The 22,616-nt window shown below is 33.3% G+C and overlaps 2 protein-coding genes across 12 annotated transcripts; one reads left to right on the top strand and one right to left on the bottom strand.

Annotated features, from left to right (window-relative positions):
- Nucleotides 1-1,088: 1,088 nt before the first annotated feature.
- On the bottom strand, nt 1,089-13,139 carry LOC135122785 (organic cation transporter protein). Of its 8 annotated transcripts, XM_064047218.1 has the most exons (12): nt 9,385-9,664; nt 9,268-9,330; nt 8,162-8,319; nt 7,802-8,042; nt 2,634-2,740; nt 2,421-2,575; nt 2,199-2,367; nt 2,008-2,149; nt 1,851-1,960; nt 1,589-1,803; nt 1,363-1,544; nt 1,089-1,306 (listed from the first exon to the last, which is right to left on the bottom strand). In XM_064047218.1, the coding sequence occupies exons 3-12, from the start codon at nt 8,302-8,304 to the stop codon at nt 1,172-1,174; spliced, it is 1,599 nt and encodes a 532-aa protein (XP_063903288.1). In that variant the 5' UTR covers nt 8,305-8,319; nt 9,268-9,330; nt 9,385-9,664; the 3' UTR covers nt 1,089-1,171. The 8 variants fall into 8 exon arrangements, with proteins under 8 accessions (XP_063903288.1, XP_063903291.1, XP_063903284.1 ...); XM_064047221.1 differs by lacking the exons at nt 9,268-9,330; nt 9,385-9,664 and adding an exon at nt 12,788-13,139; XM_064047214.1 differs by lacking the exons at nt 9,268-9,330; nt 9,385-9,664 and adding an exon at nt 12,788-13,138 and having other exon boundaries at nt 8,162-8,376.
- On the top strand, nt 2,879-22,417 carry LOC135122781 (eukaryotic translation initiation factor 4 gamma 1-like). Of its 4 annotated transcripts, none has more exons than XM_064047202.1 (18): nt 15,112-15,626; nt 16,771-16,826; nt 17,036-17,516; nt 17,688-17,821; nt 17,878-17,973; nt 18,025-18,417; nt 18,473-18,625; nt 18,676-18,760; nt 18,934-19,168; nt 19,219-19,504; nt 19,560-19,707; nt 19,931-20,297; nt 20,580-20,767; nt 20,808-21,046; nt 21,262-21,393; nt 21,449-21,662; nt 21,855-21,962; nt 22,011-22,417. In XM_064047202.1, exons 3-18 carry the CDS (start codon nt 17,186-17,188, stop codon nt 22,184-22,186), a joined length of 3,285 nt encoding a protein of 1,094 aa, XP_063903272.1. In that variant the 5' UTR covers nt 15,112-15,626; nt 16,771-16,826; nt 17,036-17,185; the 3' UTR covers nt 22,187-22,417. The 4 variants fall into 4 exon arrangements, with proteins under 4 accessions (XP_063903274.1, XP_063903272.1, XP_063903273.1 ...); XM_064047205.1 differs by having other exon boundaries at nt 15,364-15,626; nt 20,826-21,046; XM_064047204.1 differs by lacking the exons at nt 15,112-15,626; nt 16,771-16,826 and adding an exon at nt 2,879-2,981.
- The last annotated feature ends 199 nt before the right edge of the window (nt 22,418-22,616 follow it).

Below are 22,616 nucleotides of genomic sequence, written 5' to 3'. Positions count from 1 at the left end.
TTTCAAAATAGCACTATTTGGAATTTGCTTTATCGGAATGTGTTTATAAAAAGTGAAATGTTAGGATGTGCTTTTTATATTTTATAAACGTTTGTAATAGTAATATATTACTGACAATATTTAATTTTCATAATTTTGTTATTTCTTTCATTTACGATTTCAGGAATTAACAAAATTTGAACGTCAAACTGCTGCTTCATGTACTACGCAATAAGAACCTTATTACAGAAATGGTTAAAAAAAACTGGAGAGTTTGTGATGATTTGACAAGTCTACGTAGCGACAAACTTGTTTGAAGGCGGGTGTGAGTTTGTGTAAGTACATAATAAACACAAACCATTTTCTTTTAAGTCCATTTTAATATCGGGGGACCTATATTTTCGTACTCTTGGAACATGTAACGTCGTGAAAATATAAAAGTACCAAGTCGTCCGATGGTCATTTTTCTTCCTTAGCTGACGATCGGAAAGTAATAATGTATAGAGGAACTTGTTTTTGTTGATGAGAAGTTACCCTATTCTAAAATTTGTGTAGATTTGATGATCCATGTTACAAAAATAAACATTTAATTGTTTAATGATAAATACAAATTAAGCATATTTGTAATGTCACGCTTTACAAATAACATAATAGTAGTTAAATGTTTTTACAGTCTATTGTTATACTATTTATCTTTTATTAACAACTTTATTTGTATAGGAAATTAACTAAAACGTGGAACTTTTGGGGTAGGTGTAGCCTTGCTTGTATTTAACAAAGTATACATAGATGGTGAAATAAACCACATTTCAAACACAGTCTGCCAAAGATTTTAAGTAGTAAACGGACACATTTTTCTTCGCGATCTGTCAGGCAGATACCGTCAAAACATGCGTTAAATTGCAAAATAATTGTTTTACTAGTTTCACGGTGGTTGTTCGTTGATTTTTTTTATATAAAAGTCGTAGACGTAGGGAGAAAAATATGAACGCATTCATAAACCACAAACAGACGCATACTTGATGATGTTTTTAAATTTTTGATGTAATAAACTTACTGGATTTTTTTTCTCTCCAGTCTATATGTCAAACGTATTCACTTCAGACAAATTTTTATACATACTTTTATTGTCAAGTTAAATAACAAAAACTTCGTTTTATAAAAACAATTTCACTTAATTTTATGTTCATCGTTATAAATTTTCTGCTTCTTCTACCGTTTCGGGTAACTTGCATCCTAAAGTTTCAGGTAATTTGAATGCCAAAATTCCTGCTAATACTGCGACTGCTCCAAACAGCAGCATAGGCAATGGTTCCGCATACATTGCCTAAAATTGGTTTTTCCCCTAATTAGTTAACAATGTGAATGTAATTTACTACATACCAGCAAGGGTACAAATGGTGCCAATAAAGCTCCAACTCGAGCCATAGTGGAGGCGGAGCCAACTCCAGCACTTCGAATAATAGTGGGTAACATCTCAGCTGTGTGAACGTACACAACTCCAAACGCTGATGTTACGCCCAATTTACCCATTAGGAAGAGAACAATAATAGCCCAGGTCATATCTGCAAAAATAACTGTAGACTGATTTTAATTAACTGATATTTACCTGTTGGTACGAAGATTGTCAAAGTACAGGTCAATCCACACAATAAAAGAGAAATCACAAGTGATAGTCTTCTACCTAACGTACGAATGCTTATCCAGCCCATGGTATAACCGGGAATTTCAATCAAACTAACAAGGGCGAAATTGATGTATTTATTACCACCAATACTCGTCGAATTTATTGATAGTCCATAGAATACAAAAGCATTCACACCCCTAGGGTAAGTGGTTTAAAATTTTTCTTAACCGTGGATGTATCTTACCAAATAAAAAAAATAATTAACATTCGAAGAATGAGTTTCCGTGATTGAAGCAGCGTTTTGAGAACGGTTAAAATTTTTGTTCCTTCGTCTTCTTCCAACTCCACACTTTCCTGCAACGCATGGTTAACTATTGTCAAATTTATTCACTAGTCTAAACCTTTGAAGGTTGTTTCTGGAATGACGCTAACAGAGATTCGGACAGGGTCACCTTGTTAAATTTAGCTGCTTTACAAATAATTTTTTTGGCCCTTTCGCGTTTTTGGTTTGCTAAAAGCCATCGTACGGATTCGGGAATAAACCTGTAAAGTACATTATAATTCTTGAGAATGTTAAATTTTTCAAAAATACCAGTAATATACAAAAAATAAGACTGCAGGCGCTGACACTATTAGTTGTAACAGTGTCCAATCCATTGTGTACCATGCTATAGGAGCAACCACAGCTTCTCCCACAGCGTAAAAATAATTTAAGACCATTCCTGTTATTTCGCGTTTTCTTTTCCCAACCATTTCTACGCCTAATAACATAAATGTTAAATGATAGATACATCATTAAGAAATTATTAATTACCAATAATAAACGCTAGAGGGTAAACTCCTGCCGTACACGTTGCGTTTACAAACATCAGAATAACAAAAGTCACATATCCGGGTGATAAAACTTGGGCACACCCAGACAGACTCATTAAGACCGTACATACTATGAAGATTTTCTTGCGTCCATATCTGTGTTATAGTTAAATTTTATCTCATGCAATGGTATCGTAAATGATAAAAAATGTACCTGTCTGCTAAAATTCCAAATAATGCCGAACCAACGATAATTCCAGCAAAGTGGCTAGTTCCAACAAACGACAGCTTCCATTGGTTTTCCGCACATGTTAAGTTCCACTGAAATAAAACATGCAGCTATAAGATGTGTTCCAATTTAAAATTAAATTTAGCGCCAAGAAAAAAAATTGCGCAGCCGCCTTTAAAAGAATCGTGTAGTCCACCCTTCATGCATTTTCGGGGATTCCTAAATGCTAGCCAGTAGTTCCCCCACAGTGCGCAAATGCGCAGATACATTCCTTTTGCGAAGTGAAGAGACGTGAAGTGTGTAGTGCTCGAGAGATTGCGTAATTTAAAAAAGGTTTGTTGCATTTTGTTAAAATTTACTGAAGGGCTAATTTGGGTCATTGTTTACAAGAATCCCAAAGTGATTTTGGCGAAACTGTTTTAACAAAACCCTTATGCGTACCACATCCCTCCACCATGACCTTCAAATATTATCGAAACACCTTGTGCCACAAGAAAATTGTTAATATTCGTTCTCGTGCATTCTGTCGCTGTTAAGACGATGTAAACTCCCCTATATCTAGTGCAGTATAGAAGGCCTGCCACAGTGAGATTTTTCCTGATTTTACCCACAAGTGTAAGCGACAAACCCGTGTATTGTTAAGTCATTGTTTTGACTAAGCTTAAACAGCTACTAATCGGGTGAATTCGTTAACGACTCGTTTGTACTTGCAAACGTAAAATTGAAAAATGTTATTTGATTTCACGCAATCACTACCATATTGTATTTTATAAATATTTACTGAGTTAGTTTTCCTCCAATGTTGAAACACATTTGTGTACTGTATTGAAAGTAAGCTCCTTCATTTGTAGAGGTAATTTTAGAGTGCGTTTGGCCAGCTTTATTGTGCTGTTGAAATAATTATTGTAGCGCTAATGTAAACGTTAATTTAAGACGCGTGATAAAAGTTCGTTTATTCAGGCTTGGCTATTATTATGTGTCTAAAGGGCTGGATGATTTTCTCTAAGTTATATTTTCATTTTATAAGTTCTACCACGAGATCATCGATTAAATTAATATTAGCGTGGACTCGAAATACCTCGAGACTTATTTGGTCGCTTTAGTAGAGAGGAACCACATTTTGTTTTTGGAACAACTTTGATAAAATTAATGAAGATGTTACCGTATATTTTTCCATTTTAATTAACTTTGTCACCTGCGCTTCACCAGTTAGCATTAGAACTCATTTCGCCATTTTTACTTCCTGACCGTAAGCGTAGCGAGTAGTGTAATCGAGTCCATCGGGATAGTTGCTACTTTCATGTTTTTTCGACGTTTTATCGCCAAGTTTTTATTAGACAGATAATCTCCAAAAAACTATTAGAACGATTGTTCTCAAATTACGAATCTGCCTTGATTTTGTTTATTATTAGTGTAATTTATATTATATCTGTTTATTGTTTCATCCGTTTTGTTCTTTAGAAATATTAGAGTCGTCTTGTTCTTTAGACATATAATACCAGGCAGTGTAACAGGTAGCGTGGCTCATTGGTAGCAGCGCACTCTCCTTGCTGACGAATGGCAGCCCTGGCTACTTTCATTTTTTTTTATGTGTCATGACTACGAAAACAAACGTCTCCTGTTTTCGTCTGGCTGTCTATCGGTTCGTCCGTCTATCTGTCTGTCCGTCGTCTGTGTTTAGTTTTGATAGACGAAACTACTTCATCATCCCCACCAACAATGTGTTGACGTCATCTCAAAATTGTACGTAGTAAACAACACATCCAAATTTTTGGAAAAAAATGAAAATTTTCTAATAACATTGCAATTTAATTTTGAATCTGCGAAACTGAATACTTTGAAATCTTGCACACGTTTTAAAGTTATCGTAAGCATGGTAAATTTTCAATCAAAAAATATTTGTTTATCTATACCAATTTATATACCTTCGAGTAAGTTTTGTGTGCTTGTCCCAATTTTGGCAGATTGTTTGGATTATCGCAAAAAATTTAACATGCGTTGGTTGCAAGAATAATAATTACTATTATTATTTCCGTGTTATTTTTATCTGCTATTTCGGAACTATTGGAATCAGTTCCTCTGAAATTTTCGTTATGGTTTAAAATTATCGCATAAATGGGAAAACGCTAACTAGAATTTATTGATGTATGTATTTATATCTTCCAAAAAATGACATATTTGAATCTTACACGCCCATGTCAGAGTAAAATCGAGAACTTCCCTCGCACTACTCGACTGTAAGTACTACCAATACATACAGCTTCTTTGAAAATTATAAAATCTGATTTTGCGAATTTAATTTTTTATAACCCCTACGAGTTTAAATAAAGATATGTATGGGCTGTTAAAGTAGAGGTAAAGAAGCATGCTATGGGTATGTTTCAAGTGAGTTTTTAGACTACAAAATTTGGTGATGACATCATCAACATTTTAGCAAGGACACGTATATCATTTAAATAGGTGCAGTGTAATATACTAATAATAACAGTACTGTATTTTTAAATTTTCGGAAAAATGAGGAGTTGAAGCAAATTTTTGCAGTTATCAATTTTTAGCAGCTATTGAATTGGTGCCCAAAATTTCATTTTGACATCTATGTCATCATAAAATTCCAAATATATTGCCAACCTGACAAACAAAATCATAAACATTAATAGTGACTCGACATTTTGCATATTTTAGGTAGCATTAATTCAGCAACCTTTTGAGATGACGTCATAAAGTTTTTAGGGGGAATAAACAGATACATTTTGAGTTGCGAATTATCATGTTTATCAAAATCTTGAAATGTTCGCAACATTTCAGAGCATTTGCAGACAGTATCTATGTTAAATTGTAAAATGTTTTTTTTTTCAATTGGATGTCTATTTTAAAAAATCAAGGTGGATTCATAAACCAATTGCAGGAGTATGTTATTTTATAAAAAATACTACGCAAAATTTTGAGGTGACGTCATCAAATTGTTGGTGGGATGATCAGACAAATTTTGCTTGTTGTTTTACCTTCAACACGATATTCCTAAAATGCATAAAACTTGGCAAAAATCAGTCTAGTAGTTTCAGAGATTGTATGACGACCAACAGACGTAAAAAAATGTTTATACTCTGGAACTTATAGAGCGTCGAGAAAACATGTAAGTAACAGTTCACCAGAGGTTCTCTATTACAATGAATGAATTCGTTAATAGTGTAGATTAATCCGAAAATGGTTGACTTATAAATATTTCAAAAATCCCTGAGCACTATTTTTTTAATTTAAAATATAAAAGTTTAAAATTTATCTACGAAACTGAATTTGTGAGGGAAACACTTGACCATTTGTTGGGCGAAAACAAACATTTCGCTAAATATATATTTTTTTATTTTTGCACGATTTCGTTTTCTTTAAACGTTATTGACACTGATTATTATTATTATCAAATATTATTAATGAATTCTTGAGTCAGTTTTATGAAACATTGTAAAATCTACTTACCTATGTTTATCGTGCTCATAACCAGTTTTAATAGGACTCCCATTTATCCAAACTTACAGTTTCAAAACAATAAAACTCAACAAAACAATGTTGTCATTGAAAAATTCGCGATACCAATAATTCGCGATAACAATATAATGACGCAATAACAATCAGTCTAATCAGTGCAATTAGCGAAAAATGAAAAGAATTTGTCATGAAGGAGCCTTTTGCGTTTTTTCTTATCTTTATGTACCTGTATTTTGCTTTTTGTAATGTTTTATGTTTTATATAAATATTAATAAATCGTGTGCTTGGTATATTGAATTTTTCAATTTAATCGTTACAACAATTAGCATTTTTTTGCAACAGTAAAATTTGTGACAAAATAAAAGAACATTGCTAGTTTTTAAAAATCCCATTAGTTGATTTTTTAGATGGAGCTACAGCGAATTTCTTAGTGCTGTACGAATTTAAAAATTATAAACGTTAATTTATAAAAGATTATAAGTGATATTTTGCCTAAAAACTTTTGAAATAAGGAGCTCAAAAAAGGAATAGCATTAATATTTTTAATAATAACGTTTCAAAAGAACTATAAATAATTAAATACTTGGAAACGCTAACGTGCTGCACATAAACAACAATATTCCTATTGTTATAACACTATCATAAAATCGTGACGCTTGTGTTCGTTTTGTGATTCAAACTTTGTTTTTAAAATATTACATCACATCATATATACATAATATTTATTAGAACGGTAAACGCAAGGAAATAACACTGGGACATTTTATTGTGAACCGAAGGTACCCCTGATTCAAAACTACCTTTTTTAATAACCATCAACCGGCAGTAGCTGGATTTTATATTAATTCTGGTGTTAGGACCAACGAGGTACAATCAACACCAATCAGCATTTCCACGAATTTCACAGATGTTTGAAGGTAGACGGTAAGAAACACATGTATATCATGAGAATCTTTAGAATGAATACGACGTAGCTTTTATCAGTTTATCTTTAATATATTTTTTAAACTGATGCACAGGCATTATTCGATAATTAGTAGCCAAGGTGCTGCAAAATTTGTGCAGCGATAACTCTTTGCAAAACGTGTTTCCAACGCATTTTTTTATTTATTAACAGGTTTTTGAAATATTGCAAATATACACATATATAATGTTACAATTTAAAAAAATATGGGTTTGCGTCCATACATATGTCTTATTTGCAATTTATTTATCTATATTAGTTTCCGAGATATAAAGCCGCAGAGTTTTATGTGAGACATTTTATATACAAAAAATTGACAATAAAATTTTATTGAGAAAGTCATAGTTAAAACACACAGTACAAACATAGTATATATGTTCCTTTATCTTTATCCACCCCCCATTTTTATATTAATAGAGATTATCGTAAAAAAGAAAGTTTACAGAATAAATGTTCTACTTTGAGTAACAAAATTGACTTCTTTAATTGACTTGTACATCAGAGGCGTGTGAACTTTGTTTAAATGATTTTGAATTACTTTTTTGGAAAAATATTCCTATTAAAAATTTGTAATGAGACAACCTCTATTATAAAAAACGTGTATGTTTGATTTGTAAAGGTCATATTTGTTAAAAATAAGCTTGGTTCAACAGAACTTCATTTAAAACTAAGCGATTTCACAACATTTACTAAACTATGTACTTACATCGTTAACAATAGTGCGTTCCGTGTGATCAAATATCCATTCGTTGCATTTTTCAATGTGTGTGGTAAACAAATCTTTATAGCAAGTACCGTTTGCCAGAGATTGGTTTACGCTAAATCTATCACAATAATATGATTTTGATTCAAGGACTTCGCTGGAATCTTCATTAGGTATAGCCCAGTGAATCCATGGTACTTCATATGAAGTGTTTTGCGGTTCTTCGCATTCGGGTATAAAACATCTAAAATTTCACAACATATGGAAAGGTGTGACTTTATATACATTAAGTAATGAAATGTCCTTGACGTTAAATACAAATAATGTAGCTAATACATAATGAGAAAATGCAATAATAAGTACCTATAGTTGGGAGTTCCTGCTGTAAAAACGTAACTTAAACTGTTCGCTGCAGCGAAAAGTACAGGAATGCAAATTAAAATGTACGTCACAGTTTGGTATTTCCCCAGTTCTCCAAGCTCTTCTAATATATCATCAAAATCCATTTTCGATTATTGGATCTGGAAAGTATTGTGAACTGTAGCGCTAGCGTCCACAAGACGAGAAGAATAATTTGCCTTAAAATAAATATTAAAATAATGAGACTCTAGCAACAATGCGGTGTTAGACGCGATAAGATTATGTAAAAATACGATAAATATACACACATTTACCTAACGGTAAGCACTACATATACACAATGAATGAAGACGTGACGACGCTACTTTTAACTTCTTAGATTGTCGCGGTGATTGGATTTTGTTTTAATTTAAATGTAAACGATAATCTTATCAAGACAATACAACATTTTTAAACTTAGTGCGAGACGTCAACCACTTCAGTGTTTAAAATAGAAATTCTTATTAGACCCGATTTATAGAAAGCGAAGTTAAAGTTAATTTTTAATTGAGGTCCGTTGCGAGACAACGCTCATATTTTAACCAATCACGGGCTCATATTCCACATTTTAATTCTCTGTTAAATTAATCGAGGATTAAATATTTAAATCGCTGTTCTCTAAACCGGCCCTTATAATTTTACGAAAAATTACGATATTTTTTCGAAAAATCAAAAAATTCATTCGGAAAAACAATAATAATTTATTAGTGACTTTGATTTAATTTTTTTGAAAATTTTCCTTTTTCTCGTTAAAAAAAAATTAATAATGAGTAGAGTTACTAGTAACTTTTATTTCTTTGAGATGATTGGCGAAACTGCTACGATTGAAGGTGAGCCAATAGGTGCTTATATCATGCGTCATACAGTAAAGTGCCTGGTTAAATACCCAACAAAATTTTTGAAATACATATACTGCAATTAGAATGAATCTATGCAACAAGCAATATACATACCAACCTTAACCTTCAAAGCCAGGAACAAACTATTGCAACGTCGATCTGAATTTAGTGTTTACACTTCATGACTGTTAGATGAAATGAATCTCTACGGAGGTTAAACATCTAACTTACATGAAAAACTGGTAATCATCTATACCAACAGTACTTCTTATTCTACAAATGTCGATTATAACACTTTAATAATATTAGTTAGTTGTATGTTTGTCATGGAAAATAAATCATACTCACGGTTGTAAATAGAATTATTCGCAACGAATTGAATTTTACAACTGGGAATGTACTCACAAATTGTTAAAGACTATTGATGCAATGGAAAGACATGAAACTTATACACGTGTACATATTTATACAATCAGACGGATACCATTATCGCTTTAATTAGTAGCTTAAAGAACTATTATTCTGACTGTACATAACAAAGTGGAATTCCAAACAATTAATAACTTTCTTCGTAAGATGAACAAGGCTTAACCCAAAGTCAAACGTCAGCGTTTAAAACGCGGTAATTATGTTAAAATAAAATTATAATTATATTTTACTTTAAACATTGATTTCAAAAATACGTATTGCCACATGGTTGAAGATCTTGTTAACGTTATTTTTATCGCATACTTCAACAAACGGTGAAAAATTAGGCGTAACATTTGTATAGATAACGGAATGTGAAAAAAATATGCAAATATTTGCGGCACATTACATACCAGAGTTATACACTACAATGAAAAAAAGAAAAATAGAAACAGAAATTGAAGAAACATTTGGTCGAGATATTTTTAAGACGGGGTACATTTGAAATTTTTGGCTAACCGTCAAATATGTGACTAACGATTTCTTTTTTTTTTAATATTCGTGTCATTTTGTATCTTGCAAAATTTGTACACTGTTCCATTCAAGCAAGTGTTTACAAAATTCAACTCTTTGTCAAAACGGACTGAGAAAAATTATTTCGTTTTTCTCTCACCTACATACTGAAAATTATATTCAACTATGTGCACGTTTTTATTTATATATTTATTTATACATATATTTATTTATTCAAAATATGAACTAAAAATAAGGTTTCAAAAGGTTTTTACGTTGGGGTAGTCTATGGAAATATTTTTCTTTTTTTTTTATTAGACCTTAAGGAGAGTGCACACTGCACACGTAACTGCAAGCTTGACAAGCATGCTTGTACATAATGCTCGAACATGCATGCTTGTTGCAGTTACGTGTGTATATACCCTCCCTTACGCGTAAAAATTCAAATTTGTAAAATTAAATTTCAAATAAAGTTATGTTTTATTTCAGATTCAGGAATAACGTTTTACCTGTCGTAAAGGGCGAAAACTGCGAAGGACGATTCTAAACATTAAATTATGTCAATTGTGGCTTTCTCTTTTGATTTCAACATATTCGATTTGCTGACATTGACATTTGAAAGGTTTACTGATTTATTTAGGTTTTTTATTACGTCCTGAACACATAAAATTTGTCAAATTCAGCAATAAAATATCAGCGTCTGCAATTCTTGAACGACAATTACAACTCTAGAAATACGGCTTGAACCTTACACAAAAATAGAGTTTGTTGTAAGCAATATTAAAATACGATGGATTTTGACAGAGACACATTGACAGGAAAATAGTTATAGGTATAACAAATAAATTATAAGTTCCGACGTGAAACCAATGTTTCTAATTTCCGTATCACTGTTGAGATCTTATTGACCCTTTTCCTGTAAGATCGTAAAACTTCCCTAGTGACTTTCCGTGCGCACGCATCTTCAAAACCACGTTGGAAATAGTATCCGGCACTCCGGCAGCAGAGCAAAGGCCTGTGACAACAAACCGCTTTGACAGAATGCAACCGGCTACACATGCGTAATCTGTCGCTCATTGGTTAATTTTAACTTGGCGCTCCAAAAAACTGACTTCGCCTGCGCGATGTTGTCTCACTCTGTATCATTGGAATTTATATAATGTCTACTCACTTTGCTTACAGGAAAAGGGTCAATAGTTCCCACACTATTCCGTCATAGCCAAAAGAAAAAAATTAATAGAAAGTTATTTGGACAGAACTTCCCTCGCCCCTGAAATTCGGTAGAATAAATCCAGATTTTTCGAAAAAAAAATTATAAGATTTGATTTTGCGAATTTTATTTTTTTATGATAATCCTCATAAGTTAAAATAAAGATGTGTATGTAGTGTTAAAGTAAAGGTAAATAAGTGTGCTGCGTGTTGTCGTTCTTGATTTAATGAACACAATAAATTGACTCATTCGTTTATTTTTTGAGTTCTTAAACCATTTGCAAAATTTCAGAGCATTCGGTTTTGTAGTTTCAAAGTTAAATTGCAAAATGTTGCTACACAATTTTGTTTTTTTTTTGCCAAAAAGCTGAATGTCTGAGGTGAAAGAAAACTCAGCTTCAAATGCAAAAGTATCTTATTTTATAAAGTTCAAAAACAAATTTACTATTGTAAATTTTAGAGATGACGTGATCCTCTTGATGGCGAGTATGATCAGCCAAATTTTACTTAGCGTTTTACCATCCTAATATACATAAAAAATGTGATAACAATCGGCCCGGTAGTTTCGGAGATTATCTATTTAATAAAAATCAACACAGACGGACAGACAAACAGATGCACAGATAGACGGAAATGGGGACCACTTTTTTCATACTCTAGTTGTCATGAAACGTCAAGGAAACATAAAAGTGACAAATCGACCGATAGAGTCGATTGATACACTTCCTTAGCTTACGCTCGGGAAGAAAAATTGGCTTAAATAACATACCCGTAGCTCCCGGGCCGCGGCAGCGCAATTTTCAAAGAGGCGGGGTCCGCGTAAGTGCGGACAATATGAAAAAATGTTTTCTCAATTCCTCAATACGTGCTTAACTTCGACTGGTTGTGATTATATTGCGCATCAGAGACGATATGTGTGTTAAAAGAAAATGAAATTTAATTGATTTATCAGTCTTGTTAACACAGAGGAGATGGTTAATTAATTAATTCAGGACACTCCGTTTTTCCCAGTAAACTGCATGTCTAAATTTCAAAATACAAATAATGTACAATTTTTATGTATTTTAAAAACATCTGAATCTCTAGGGTAAAAACCCAACACGGTTTCATAAACTACAAGTGCAGGAGCATCTTCCTTTATAAAATTTAAATATCATTTACTATTGTAAATGTTGGAGATCACGTCATCCCATTGTTGGTGGGAATGATTAGACAAATTTGGGTAGCATTTTATCATCTACGCTGTATACCTAATAAACATTAAATTTTACAACAATCGGCTCAGTGGTTTCGTAGATTATCTGGCTAATAAAAACTGACACAGACGACAGACGGCAGACAAACCAATGGACGGATGGAAACAGGAGAACTATTTTCCGCACTCTAGGGATCATGAAACTAAAAACAATGGCGTTTACAGAATTTCAATACTTCTACCGTTGTCCGTTCTAAGATATTAGGCCGCGAAATTTTAGCTGAAACACTTGTGTATACAGGTACGGAATATATTACAAAAATGTAAGAGTGCCCCCACCCCCCGAAACGTTTCAATGTGCGTCCATGATAGGTTTCTCTAAATTGAACGCAGTTAGTTCAAGTTTTACAGCACATGGTTACTAACCTTCATCATATACACTGTCTTTTGCACGTCTTAGCTGAATGTCACAAATGACAAGTATATTTTTCTACGATCACCACTGTAAATCGTTAAGATCACACAACTCGCTAATCATGTATGCCTGTCCTTACGCACAGCGTGCGTAAGGAAAGCAGATCGCACAGTTAGGGATTTTTCGATTTATTCAATTTAGGTTGGTAGTGAAAATGACAAGACGGACAGGCAAATACAAAATTGTGAAGCACTGTCAGCGTTACTGTTAATAAAAGAGGCATAATCAAAGAATTTGAAAACAAGAAAACGAACAAGGTAACATTTATTGCAAAAAATATCAACATTTCTCTCTTTTTACGGATTTTATTTAATTGTAGTCTAAAATGTCTAGCGATAGTGATGAATTAATGTGCACGCCGCCGGAAATAATTGAAAAGGCCAAAACGGCCATCGAAAATCTATTGCCAAAAAAGTCGCGTGATAGGTATGAAACCGTCTACCACAAATTTATAGAGTGGAAATTAAAAAATAAAGTAAATTCGTTGTCAGAAAACGTAATGTTGGCATATTTTGAAGAGTTGTCAACTACAATGAAACCATCTTCTCTTTGGGCGATATATTCAATGTTAAGGGCTACAATAAACATAAAACATGACAAAATCAACATTGCCACTTATCCTAAATTAATAGCTCTACTAAAAAGAAAAGCAGATGGCTTTAAGAGCAAAAAGTCAAAAACTTTAACAAGCAAAAATATAAATGATTTTTTACAAAATGCTCCAGATACGCAATATCTATTTATGAAGGTATCTCACATCTATGTTATAACCTCATAAATATAACATTTTGTTTTAGGTGGTTCTTATCATTGCGGTTAGTGGTGCATGCAGAAAACAGGAATTGCGAAATATTAAACCTGAACATGTGCAAGATACTGGAGAATCATTAATTATCACCATTCCTGATTCAAAAACAAAAACTCAACGTTCTTTTGTTGTACCTAAAACTTTTTATCCAACTTGTAAGAAGTATATGAACTTACGTCCTTCAGGAGATGATACAAAATCACTACCTTTTTTTTTAAATTACATAAACCAAAAATGCACCAAGCAGTGTGTCGGCATAAATAAGATTGGTAGTGTACCAAAAAATATAGCAGAATATCTTGGTTTACCAGATCCAAAACAATACACTGGTCATTGTTTCAGGCGATCGTCTGCCACCATCCTAGTTGATGCTGGTGGTGATTTACTAGCATTAAAAAGGCATGGTGGATGGCGGTCGTCCTCGGTAGCTGAGGGCTATGTAGATAATTCAGTGAAAAATAAAACCGACAATTCACTAAAAATCGCATCTGCGATAAACAACAGTCCTACTACATCAAACAATCATGTCACTATTTCAGAACATAATGTGACTGCATCCTGTAGTCAGAGTACAAGTAGCCACAAAACTAATACTACCGACCATTCCCTTGTGTTTAACAACTGTTCAGTGACAATAAACAATTACTACAAATAATTACAATATCTAATAAAACTAAAATGTTAATGTTTATGAATAAAATGATAGAAAATATGTTTTTCTTTGTCTGTGCTCGTAGAAAAAGTATAGTACATAATTCGAGTTGTAAAGCCCTTACGCACTCATGGAAATACGCACTCGCCGCTTCGCGGCTCGTGCGCAACTTTTTCCATTCGTGCGTAAGATGCTTCTTACAACTCTTATTACGTAATATACTATTACAATAAATACTAGAGAATATCACAGAAGTGACAGTTTGACGTTTCAACAAAAATCATACATTCACCCCTAATCTAATAGGTAGACCAACTGCTGCTGACTCCAACTGTCTCTGACTGGCGCACAGTTTAAATCCACGTATCAAAACTAGAAGAACTGTTGCAAGTTTTTAGATTTCGTAACAATAAAACATTACATTTGTTTAGTATGTACGTCGAATTCTGAGACATGATGCTCCACTTAAGTTCCTAAGTTCGGTTGTTGAAAACTATCTAAAATCAGTGTACATTTTAAGCCGCTTGTTTCCTCCTCGACTTGTTTAATCTAATCAAAATAATATTTAAGTATATTGGTCACGTTGTCGATTGCCTGATAAATACAACAGCATTATGACGATTTCAATATAAATTGCCACTTTAACTACAAAATCAAAAACACACTTTGAGGTCAAAATTTTACTGTTTGCGTACTTAACTAGGTGTATTTTGTGCAACTAATACATAGTACATGTATTTAAATTGCTCTGCTCACTTTCTTCCCCATCCCGCACCTATAAGTACTTTGAAATGAAGGAAATTTTCGCTTTGAAGCTACTAAAAATACATATGTATAAAATTATAAAAGCTTGAGCTTCTCTGGCATCCTATGATTCATATGGTATTTCAAGTGCACTTAATCAAATTTCTGCAACGAATGTTTTGTGTTTATTATTGATCCGATATCCATCTTTATCGATTTGGCATGATCATCATTCTGCAGTGTTCGACCTTTCATTTCAAATAAGTCAAACAAGATACTTATTTTTTTAAACAGAGATAGATATTGTTGCTACACAACGTCCTATTAGATAAAAAGTAACTTTTAAAAAGATAGCTATATACAGAACTAAACGTCGAGTGGCATGATTAATGATAACCATTTTTCTCTATCCGGTCATAACTGATAAGATAACGCTGATAAGAGTGCAGCGAGCTATTGTTTTTTTTTTTGCGTTTTTAGTACGGATAAATGCAGGGAATTCCTACTCTATTTCAGAAAGAAAACGAGTGATTTGAGCTTGTTTTAGAAAGTGATTGTTCCTTTACACGTTTCGCAGTTATTGACGGTAAATCTCCATCTCTGTCTTGTCACTATGTTATTTGTGTAAAAAGTTTAAAAAATAGAAATTATTTATTGTTGAGGTACTCGTATATTTAAATACTTACTGCTGAGTTGTGAAATATTTAAACTCTGTTACTTTGTCTACGACGTGTGACAGAAAATGTTTCTGCATCGACCACACAGGTTTAAATAAATTCCCAGAGAATAAACATACTGAAACGTCAAATAATTCAAAATAGTGCGATTGATACATTGAAAGCAGCATACCAAAATTTGCCTAATCATCCCCACTAATAATGTGATAACGTCACTTTAAAATTGCACATAGCAAATAGGTTTTAAATTGCATGAAATAACATAGTCCTACACATGTAGTTAACGACTCCGTATTGAGTTTTTACCCGAAACGTCCAGATTTTTGGAAAAAAAATCAACATCATAAAACAACATTTTCCAGTTTAATTTTGAATCTGCAAAACCGAAAGCTTTGAAATTTTGCGGATGGTTTACAGTTTAGAGCATGATACAAACACAAACATTAATGAATGCATAAATTTATGTTATTGACTCCATTTTCTCGGAAAATTTTAGGAATACAATAGTTATTTTTAGTGTAACAGTGCACTAATCCAAGTTGATATTATGTGTCCTTGCAAAAATGTTGATGTCACAAAATTGTCTAAAGAAAAAAAGTGCTGGATTTGCTTCATTGTACTTCAGGAGCGAGGGAAGTTCTGTCGAAACAACTTTCGACCAATTTTTAATATTACTTATACCGGGTAACACAAAACAGTTAATAAATATTTTGCGAAATTTTCTAACTGTGCGAACGCAACTGCTCGTACAACTTCGGTTTGAAACCACTATAAAGTGGGTTCTTCTTGTCTTGAAGTTAATCCAATATTTTGGCCTTGTGGACTGTATTGTATATTTCTTGACGTTGTAGTATAACAGTAGTAACAGAATCTATTTAGGTACTACGCTCTCCCAGATGATCGATTATAAATGATAAAGTAACTTGAGTCCATTGTAATATTAGGTATATAAATATGTATATAAATTGCAAGGATACACAACTCGAATAATTTTTTATAATATTGTTTTGTGATGTCTTTTTTATTGATACCGCTTTCCATTTTTACCCAAAGTTTAGGGGATTTCCATAACACGGAATCTTCTGGACCACTTTTATACTTTCTTACCAGTGAGTAGACATGTTACAAACTATCTGTTTTTTTCTTGTGGTCTCTTAGCGTTTGTAATAAGTGTATTTAACAATTTTAAACTAGTTGATACTTCATCTGTTGTTGTACCAATATTTTTATTAAAACTATTTTTTAACAAATAGAAAGCATTAGTAGTTGTAGTGATGAATTCAATACGTACCAATGATGTTTAATATTAATATTATAGGCACCTCCAAATTCTATACTCGCTGTGATAAAGTCGGTGGCGATAGCCACAAACCAAGGAACCTCATTGGGGAAGCGAAATACGTTTTGAAATTGGAACAAAGGTTCTAACAATTAAACAGACTCGATTTTTGCGGCAAACATTGCTAATATGGATGCTACCGGCAGTGTAAACATCAGCACCATGAGTGAAATCGTCGCAAATTTTTTCAAAAACAATACAAAGAACAATCCTGTTCCTACAAACGAAGCTAACAAGTCGAATCAGAATACTGATACGTCAACGTTGAGGACTGAAGCAAAGACTTTACCTAAGAGTAAAATTGATATTACCGATATCGTTAAAAAAAGGCCAGAACCAATCAAATGTTTTCCGCAACAAATCGAAACACAAGACAAAATCGACAGAGCGGCGTCTATAAGCAATGATAACAATACATCGGCCATCATAGAAATCAAAGCTGATTTACCATATCGAGAAGGTAAGTGTTGTAAAATTTCCTTAAAAGAAAAGAAAAGATGTGATGACACAAGCTTTCTTATTAACCGTGATTGAAATAAAGCTGGAATTCCTCGTTGCTGATCTTGAACACTTTGTCAGATTCTTCGTTGCGATTTTATTTGCATGGTATTTAGTAATGTCGTTGTTGCAGGTCAATGGGCTCCTCACAATTTAGACGGGAAGAAAGTATATGACAAGGAATTTTTATTATCTTTAAGGAACGGTCCCGCTAGCCGAAAAAAGCCTGACAACTTGCCTGATGTTATTGTAGCCGACGATCGAGGAGTAAGTTTCTCGTTGTTAAATTTAATGCATGTAACATGTGTTCGTATTTTTTGCAGAGACTTAGTGATGGGAGGTATTCCATGGGAGGTAGAACCGATTTTACAACCCCACCTTTTCCAAATTACGGGGGTAAATCTAGTTCGCAAAGAGGCGTAAGCGTCATTTGGCATTGTTGATTTTTACTTTTAACGTTTATATTCTAGCCACCTCCAAAACGTAATCCTCAATCTAGTAAAGTCGGTGATGGCGGCTGTAAAGGGAGCAAACCTCAAGTTGTCAAAGCGTCGATTTCTGTCAGGGAAGATGTCAAACTGCATGAAGTGAAAAACATCTGGAGACCTGCACGGTTTAGGAAGGATGATAATATGTCTGACGATGAAAGAAGAGCTGAAGAATTATATAAAAAAATCAGAAGAGTGCTCAATAAATTAACTCCTCGGAAATTCGAACTGTTATTTAGTCGAGTAGGAGACTTACAAATTGATACAGAAGAAAAGTTACAAAAAGTAGTCGAGATGGTGGCCGAGAAAGCTATGAACGAATCAAAATTTTCAGTTGCGTATGCGTTAATGTGTAAGAAGTTGGCTCTTACGCAGGTTTGTATTTCTGGTCAATTTTTTGCTTTTGTATGTACAAAATTGTATTTAACAGGTACCTGCTGCCAACAGTACTGAAGATAAAAAAGAATTTGTTCAATTTCGTAAGTTGTTGGTGACAAGGTGTCAATTAGAATTTGAGAAACAGTCTTACGATGATTCAATTAGGAATGATAAAGTTATAGAAATTGGCGAGTGTACTGACTTTGTAAGTTAAATCGAGAATGAAAAAAATCGTGTATAATGAAATATTTATAGGAAAAGAAGAAGAAGCTACAGTTTGAACTAGAAGAATATGACCGTCGGTTGCGAATGAAATCTGTCGGAAATATTCGGTTTATAGGTAAGAGAAACAAAAAATATACTTATTGTATGCATACGTAATTAAAATGATGTTGTAAATGAAAGTAGTGGACCGATTTCTAGTGAGGAAAAATACTTTTCTGATCAATTAAAAACTCTCAACTTATTTTTCTCAAGTATGGCGATAAGTAGTGACGCTTTTTTGGCTTTTAGGTGAACTATTTAAGCAGCAGATGCTGACAACCAACATAATGATGAGGTGTTTAGATAACTTGTTAGACAATAAAGACGAGGAGAGTTTAGAATGTTTGTGTAAGTTGTTGACAACAATTGGTAAAGAACTAGAGAGAGGGGGAACGAATAAGAAAGGGGTCGATTTAAGTCCTATTTTTAACTCGATGAAATATATTGTCGACAAAAAATTCGGGAGAATTAGTGGTAGAGTTAGGCAGGTGCACAGTATGGTGTAATTGGTCGTTTTTAATTTCGTATTTTTAGATTTATGCTGCAAGATGTGATAGATCTTAGAAAAAATAAGTGGGTGCCCCGTCACCAAAATTTAAATCCCAAAACCATAGATCAAATACTGAAAGAAGTAGAAACTCAACAGTTGAATATTCAAGCGATGAATTCAATACCAATGACTCCTAGAAGAGATGATCGAGGTAGCAGTGCTGTTGCTAATTCAGATAGGAAGAGAAGAAACGTTTCAGATGATGGTTGGCAGCCTACTGCTTCTAGGAATAGGATGCCTGTCCAAAGTGATAAGTTAAAAAACAAGTTTGTAAGATCTAAGAATTTTATAATTATTTTGTTTTATTTTGATTGTTAAATTGCAGCCACAAACCGACGAACCGTTGGAGAGCCGACTGATATTTGGTAACGGGAGCAAAGTTTTTACCATTAAAACTGACCCATCTTCAGCAACAAACGCTGCTAACACGCATGTAGCTCTTGAACATATCGATACCGAAAAACGGCCTTCAAGTGAGTATTGCTTTTTTAACGTGCATTCAGTGTACCACAATTCCAGCTCCCCATTATTACATAAAATGAATTTTGGTGGCGTTTATTATTGTGGAGATTTGCGCTGTGTTCGCTATATTCTATAGTTTTATCAATAAGTACAGCTATACACTACACAGCAACAGCTTTCTATTTTAACTATGTAGATTTAGTAGGATATGCTGTAACTGTTATGTTTTTAAAGGTTCGAGAACCAATAAGGATCCCTACAGTTCTAAGGGACCGAGCTTAGAACGTGGTAATTATAAGCAGCAGTCCTATGATGGAAGAGGTTCAAGATCTGGATCACTACATAGATCAACAGAAGGAGAAAGTTCACTTCCTGCAACGCAGAAGGTTGCACCCACGATAATTCCTGTACAGAAAGCAGAGGAGGAAGAGGAGAGGACTCCAGTTGCTTCAGAATATAAGATGTCTGAGGAACAGTTGGAAAGACACGTTAAGAATAATTTGGACGAATATTTGAACGACAGCTGTACAGTCGAAGAATATAGTCAAGATACCCAAGCAACTGTGCCCCCTGCCTACTTACCGAGAATGGTAACTGATGGGTGAGTGTTAAACGATCATACTAATTCTTCTGCACAACTCATTGCAAATTCTCATTAAAAAAGTGAAAATTTGTTAGTTTATTTTGCTATATTGATGTTTATGAAGGATTCGCTAGCACCACAAGAATTTAAACGATTCAATGAGTGGGGTTTGATAGTGCCCTTCTTACAGTATAAAATGTACTTGTAATGCATATTTTAAAGTGGTTTGTATTGTAGTCTTCATATCGCTAAAAATTGTTTATATCTTTAAATGAGCGATATATTTTTTTTTTTTTGCAGATATCTGCATGTGTTAGAGAGATCACAAACCGCGCGACTTAGAACAGGAATGCTATTCGCCAAATTAATTAAAATAGGCACGCTTCCCTTAGAAGTCTATTGTAAAGCCTTAGAAGATGTGCTGAATCATGTAGATGAACTGACCATTGATATTCCCATGATATGGACTTATCTGGCCGAGATCTTAGGTAACTGTTTATGCATGTAACATGTCAACTTTTTATTTAGCTATATGTTTGTTTGTAGTTCATTTGATCTGTGAAGAAGCTCTGTCTATGCACAGGCTACATCAATCATGTCCTGTAATTATCAAGCAGGGTCACGGTCCGAAATTGTTAGGGACATTATTTAAGTTAGTTGTAAGTAAAAAGGGACCCAATTTTCTCATTAGCTGTTGGCAAACTTCTGGACTTCGCGTCGAGAGTTTTATGGATATAAAACAGGTTAACTCATTCTTAAGAGAAAATGTAAGTATAAAATTTATCATTTAGAAATTCAGAATCTCAGCTCCACATAATTGTAACTTAATTATAGTGGCGTTTAGTATTGTGAAAATCAGTGCCTAAGTTCGCTATATTTCTTAATTTATTTACATAATTAACGAAATACACTACTTGAGCGACATGATAAAAAACAAAAACAATGTATGACAGAGCTCAACAAACACGTGTTTTTATTACAGAAATTAGATTTTCTATGTGGGGGTGATACAGCTGCAGGTCACAGCCAATTAACGTATGATCAAATTTCCTGCAAGCTATTAGAATTCTTTTCCATGAAAACTTCGTCCGATGATATTGTCAATTGGATAACAGTAAGATCGTCGGTTTATTTTATGACGTGCGCTTATTCATTTTTTTTTTTAATAGGTTAACGTAGGGGAGTTAGTTAATGGAAATAAGTTTGTTAGGACCTTAGTTACGACCATTTTTGAAAACTCCATTGGCCGTCAAAAATTAGTTGCAGACAATTTGAAAAACCACTACAAGTTACTTCAAAAATACGTTGATAATAATCCAGTTTATGAGTTGCAATGTCTGTTCGCGTTACAAGCTTTAATTCACAAAATGGAACATCCGAAAGGTCAGTATTCTAATGAACTACTAAAAGTCACAGTCATGCAGCACACAATAATTTTCACTATTATTGTCGTGAAGACAGTACTGTGAAAATTAAACTGAGGTACTTTTGCCGGTGTTTTCATCTAGCGTTTATCAAAGTACTTCACATTATGTTTAACATTGTCCATTTGATATACTAATTATGTTTCTTTAGGTCTTCTTTTGACAATTTGCAATCAGTTGTATGAAGACTCCGTCATTTCTCAACATAGCTTCATTGCATGGGAAGCCAGCGACGATCCTGCGGAGCAGGAAGGCAAAGGTAAATTTTCATTGCTTTCAGAGTTGTACTCCCAAGTTTGAATTGCAGGTGTTACATTGAAACAATTGACGAGTTTCTTCATACAACTGAAAGAAAATGAAGATGGAGGAAGAGGACCAGTTTCTTTGGAATATAAGATGTCAGAGGAACAGTTAGAAAGACTCATCAAGAAAAATTTGGACGAATTTTCGAATTATTGTTGTACAGTTGAAAAATATGTATAAGTAACTATCCCTTCACCCTGTTTACCAAGAATGGTAACTTATGAGTGAATGTTTGATGATCATATTGATTACCGTACACAACTCTGCAAATTCAAAAAGTAAAAATCTGAGAATTTATTGTATATGTACTATATTGATGTTTAGAAAGGAATTATCTAGCACCACAAGAAGTTAATGATAATAGATATATGTAAAATTGATATAATAAACTTGTTTTAGATTTAGTTTTTATTTATACAGTTTTATTTTTTTGTGTTTGAAAAAATCGTGATGTTTATGTTGGAAATATATATATATATATATATTTCCCAACAAAATAATGTCACTGATTGTTGAGCGAACATTGTCAAATTCCCTATATTAGTGACTTTGGAACAATGTGATGTGCCAGTTGTGTAGAGCTTATTTGAAATCAGGAGTACATCCAGTG

This window comes from Zophobas morio, unplaced genomic scaffold, assembly GCF_036711695.1.
Source record: "Zophobas morio isolate AGI-343-1 ecotype UQ-CSIRO unplaced genomic scaffold, CSIRO_AGI_Zmor_V1 ptg000005l, whole genome shotgun sequence".
Lineage (NCBI taxonomy): Eukaryota > Metazoa > Arthropoda > Insecta > Coleoptera > Tenebrionidae > Zophobas > Zophobas morio.
The sequence above is the reverse complement of the archived record's forward strand: the minus strand, read 5'-3'. Positions and strand labels throughout refer to the sequence as shown.

Bases quoted from the DNA above. Each gene is read 5' to 3' on its own strand.
- LOC135122785 (XM_064047221.1), bottom strand. From the start codon at position 8,304: ATGGATTTTGATGATATATTAGAAGAGCTTGGAGAACTGGGGAAATAC. The intron at 2,576-2,633 runs GTACATTTTTTA...ACTATAACACAG, and splicing joins TTTGGAATTTTAGCAGACAG to ATATGGACGCAAGAAAATCT. The intron at 2,150-2,198 runs GTATTTTTGAAA...TGTACTTTACAG, and splicing joins TTATTTTTTGTATATTACTG to GTTTATTCCCGAATCCGTAC.
- LOC135122781 (XM_064047204.1), top strand. From the start codon at position 17,186: ATGGATGCTACCGGCAGTGTAAACATCAGCACCATGAGTGAAATCGTC. The intron at 18,626-18,675 runs GTAAGTTAAATC...AAATATTTATAG, and splicing joins TTGGCGAGTGTACTGACTTT to GAAAAGAAGAAGAAGCTACA. The intron at 19,505-19,559 runs GTAAGATCTAAG...GTTAAATTGCAG, and splicing joins ATAAGTTAAAAAACAAGTTT to CCACAAACCGACGAACCGTT.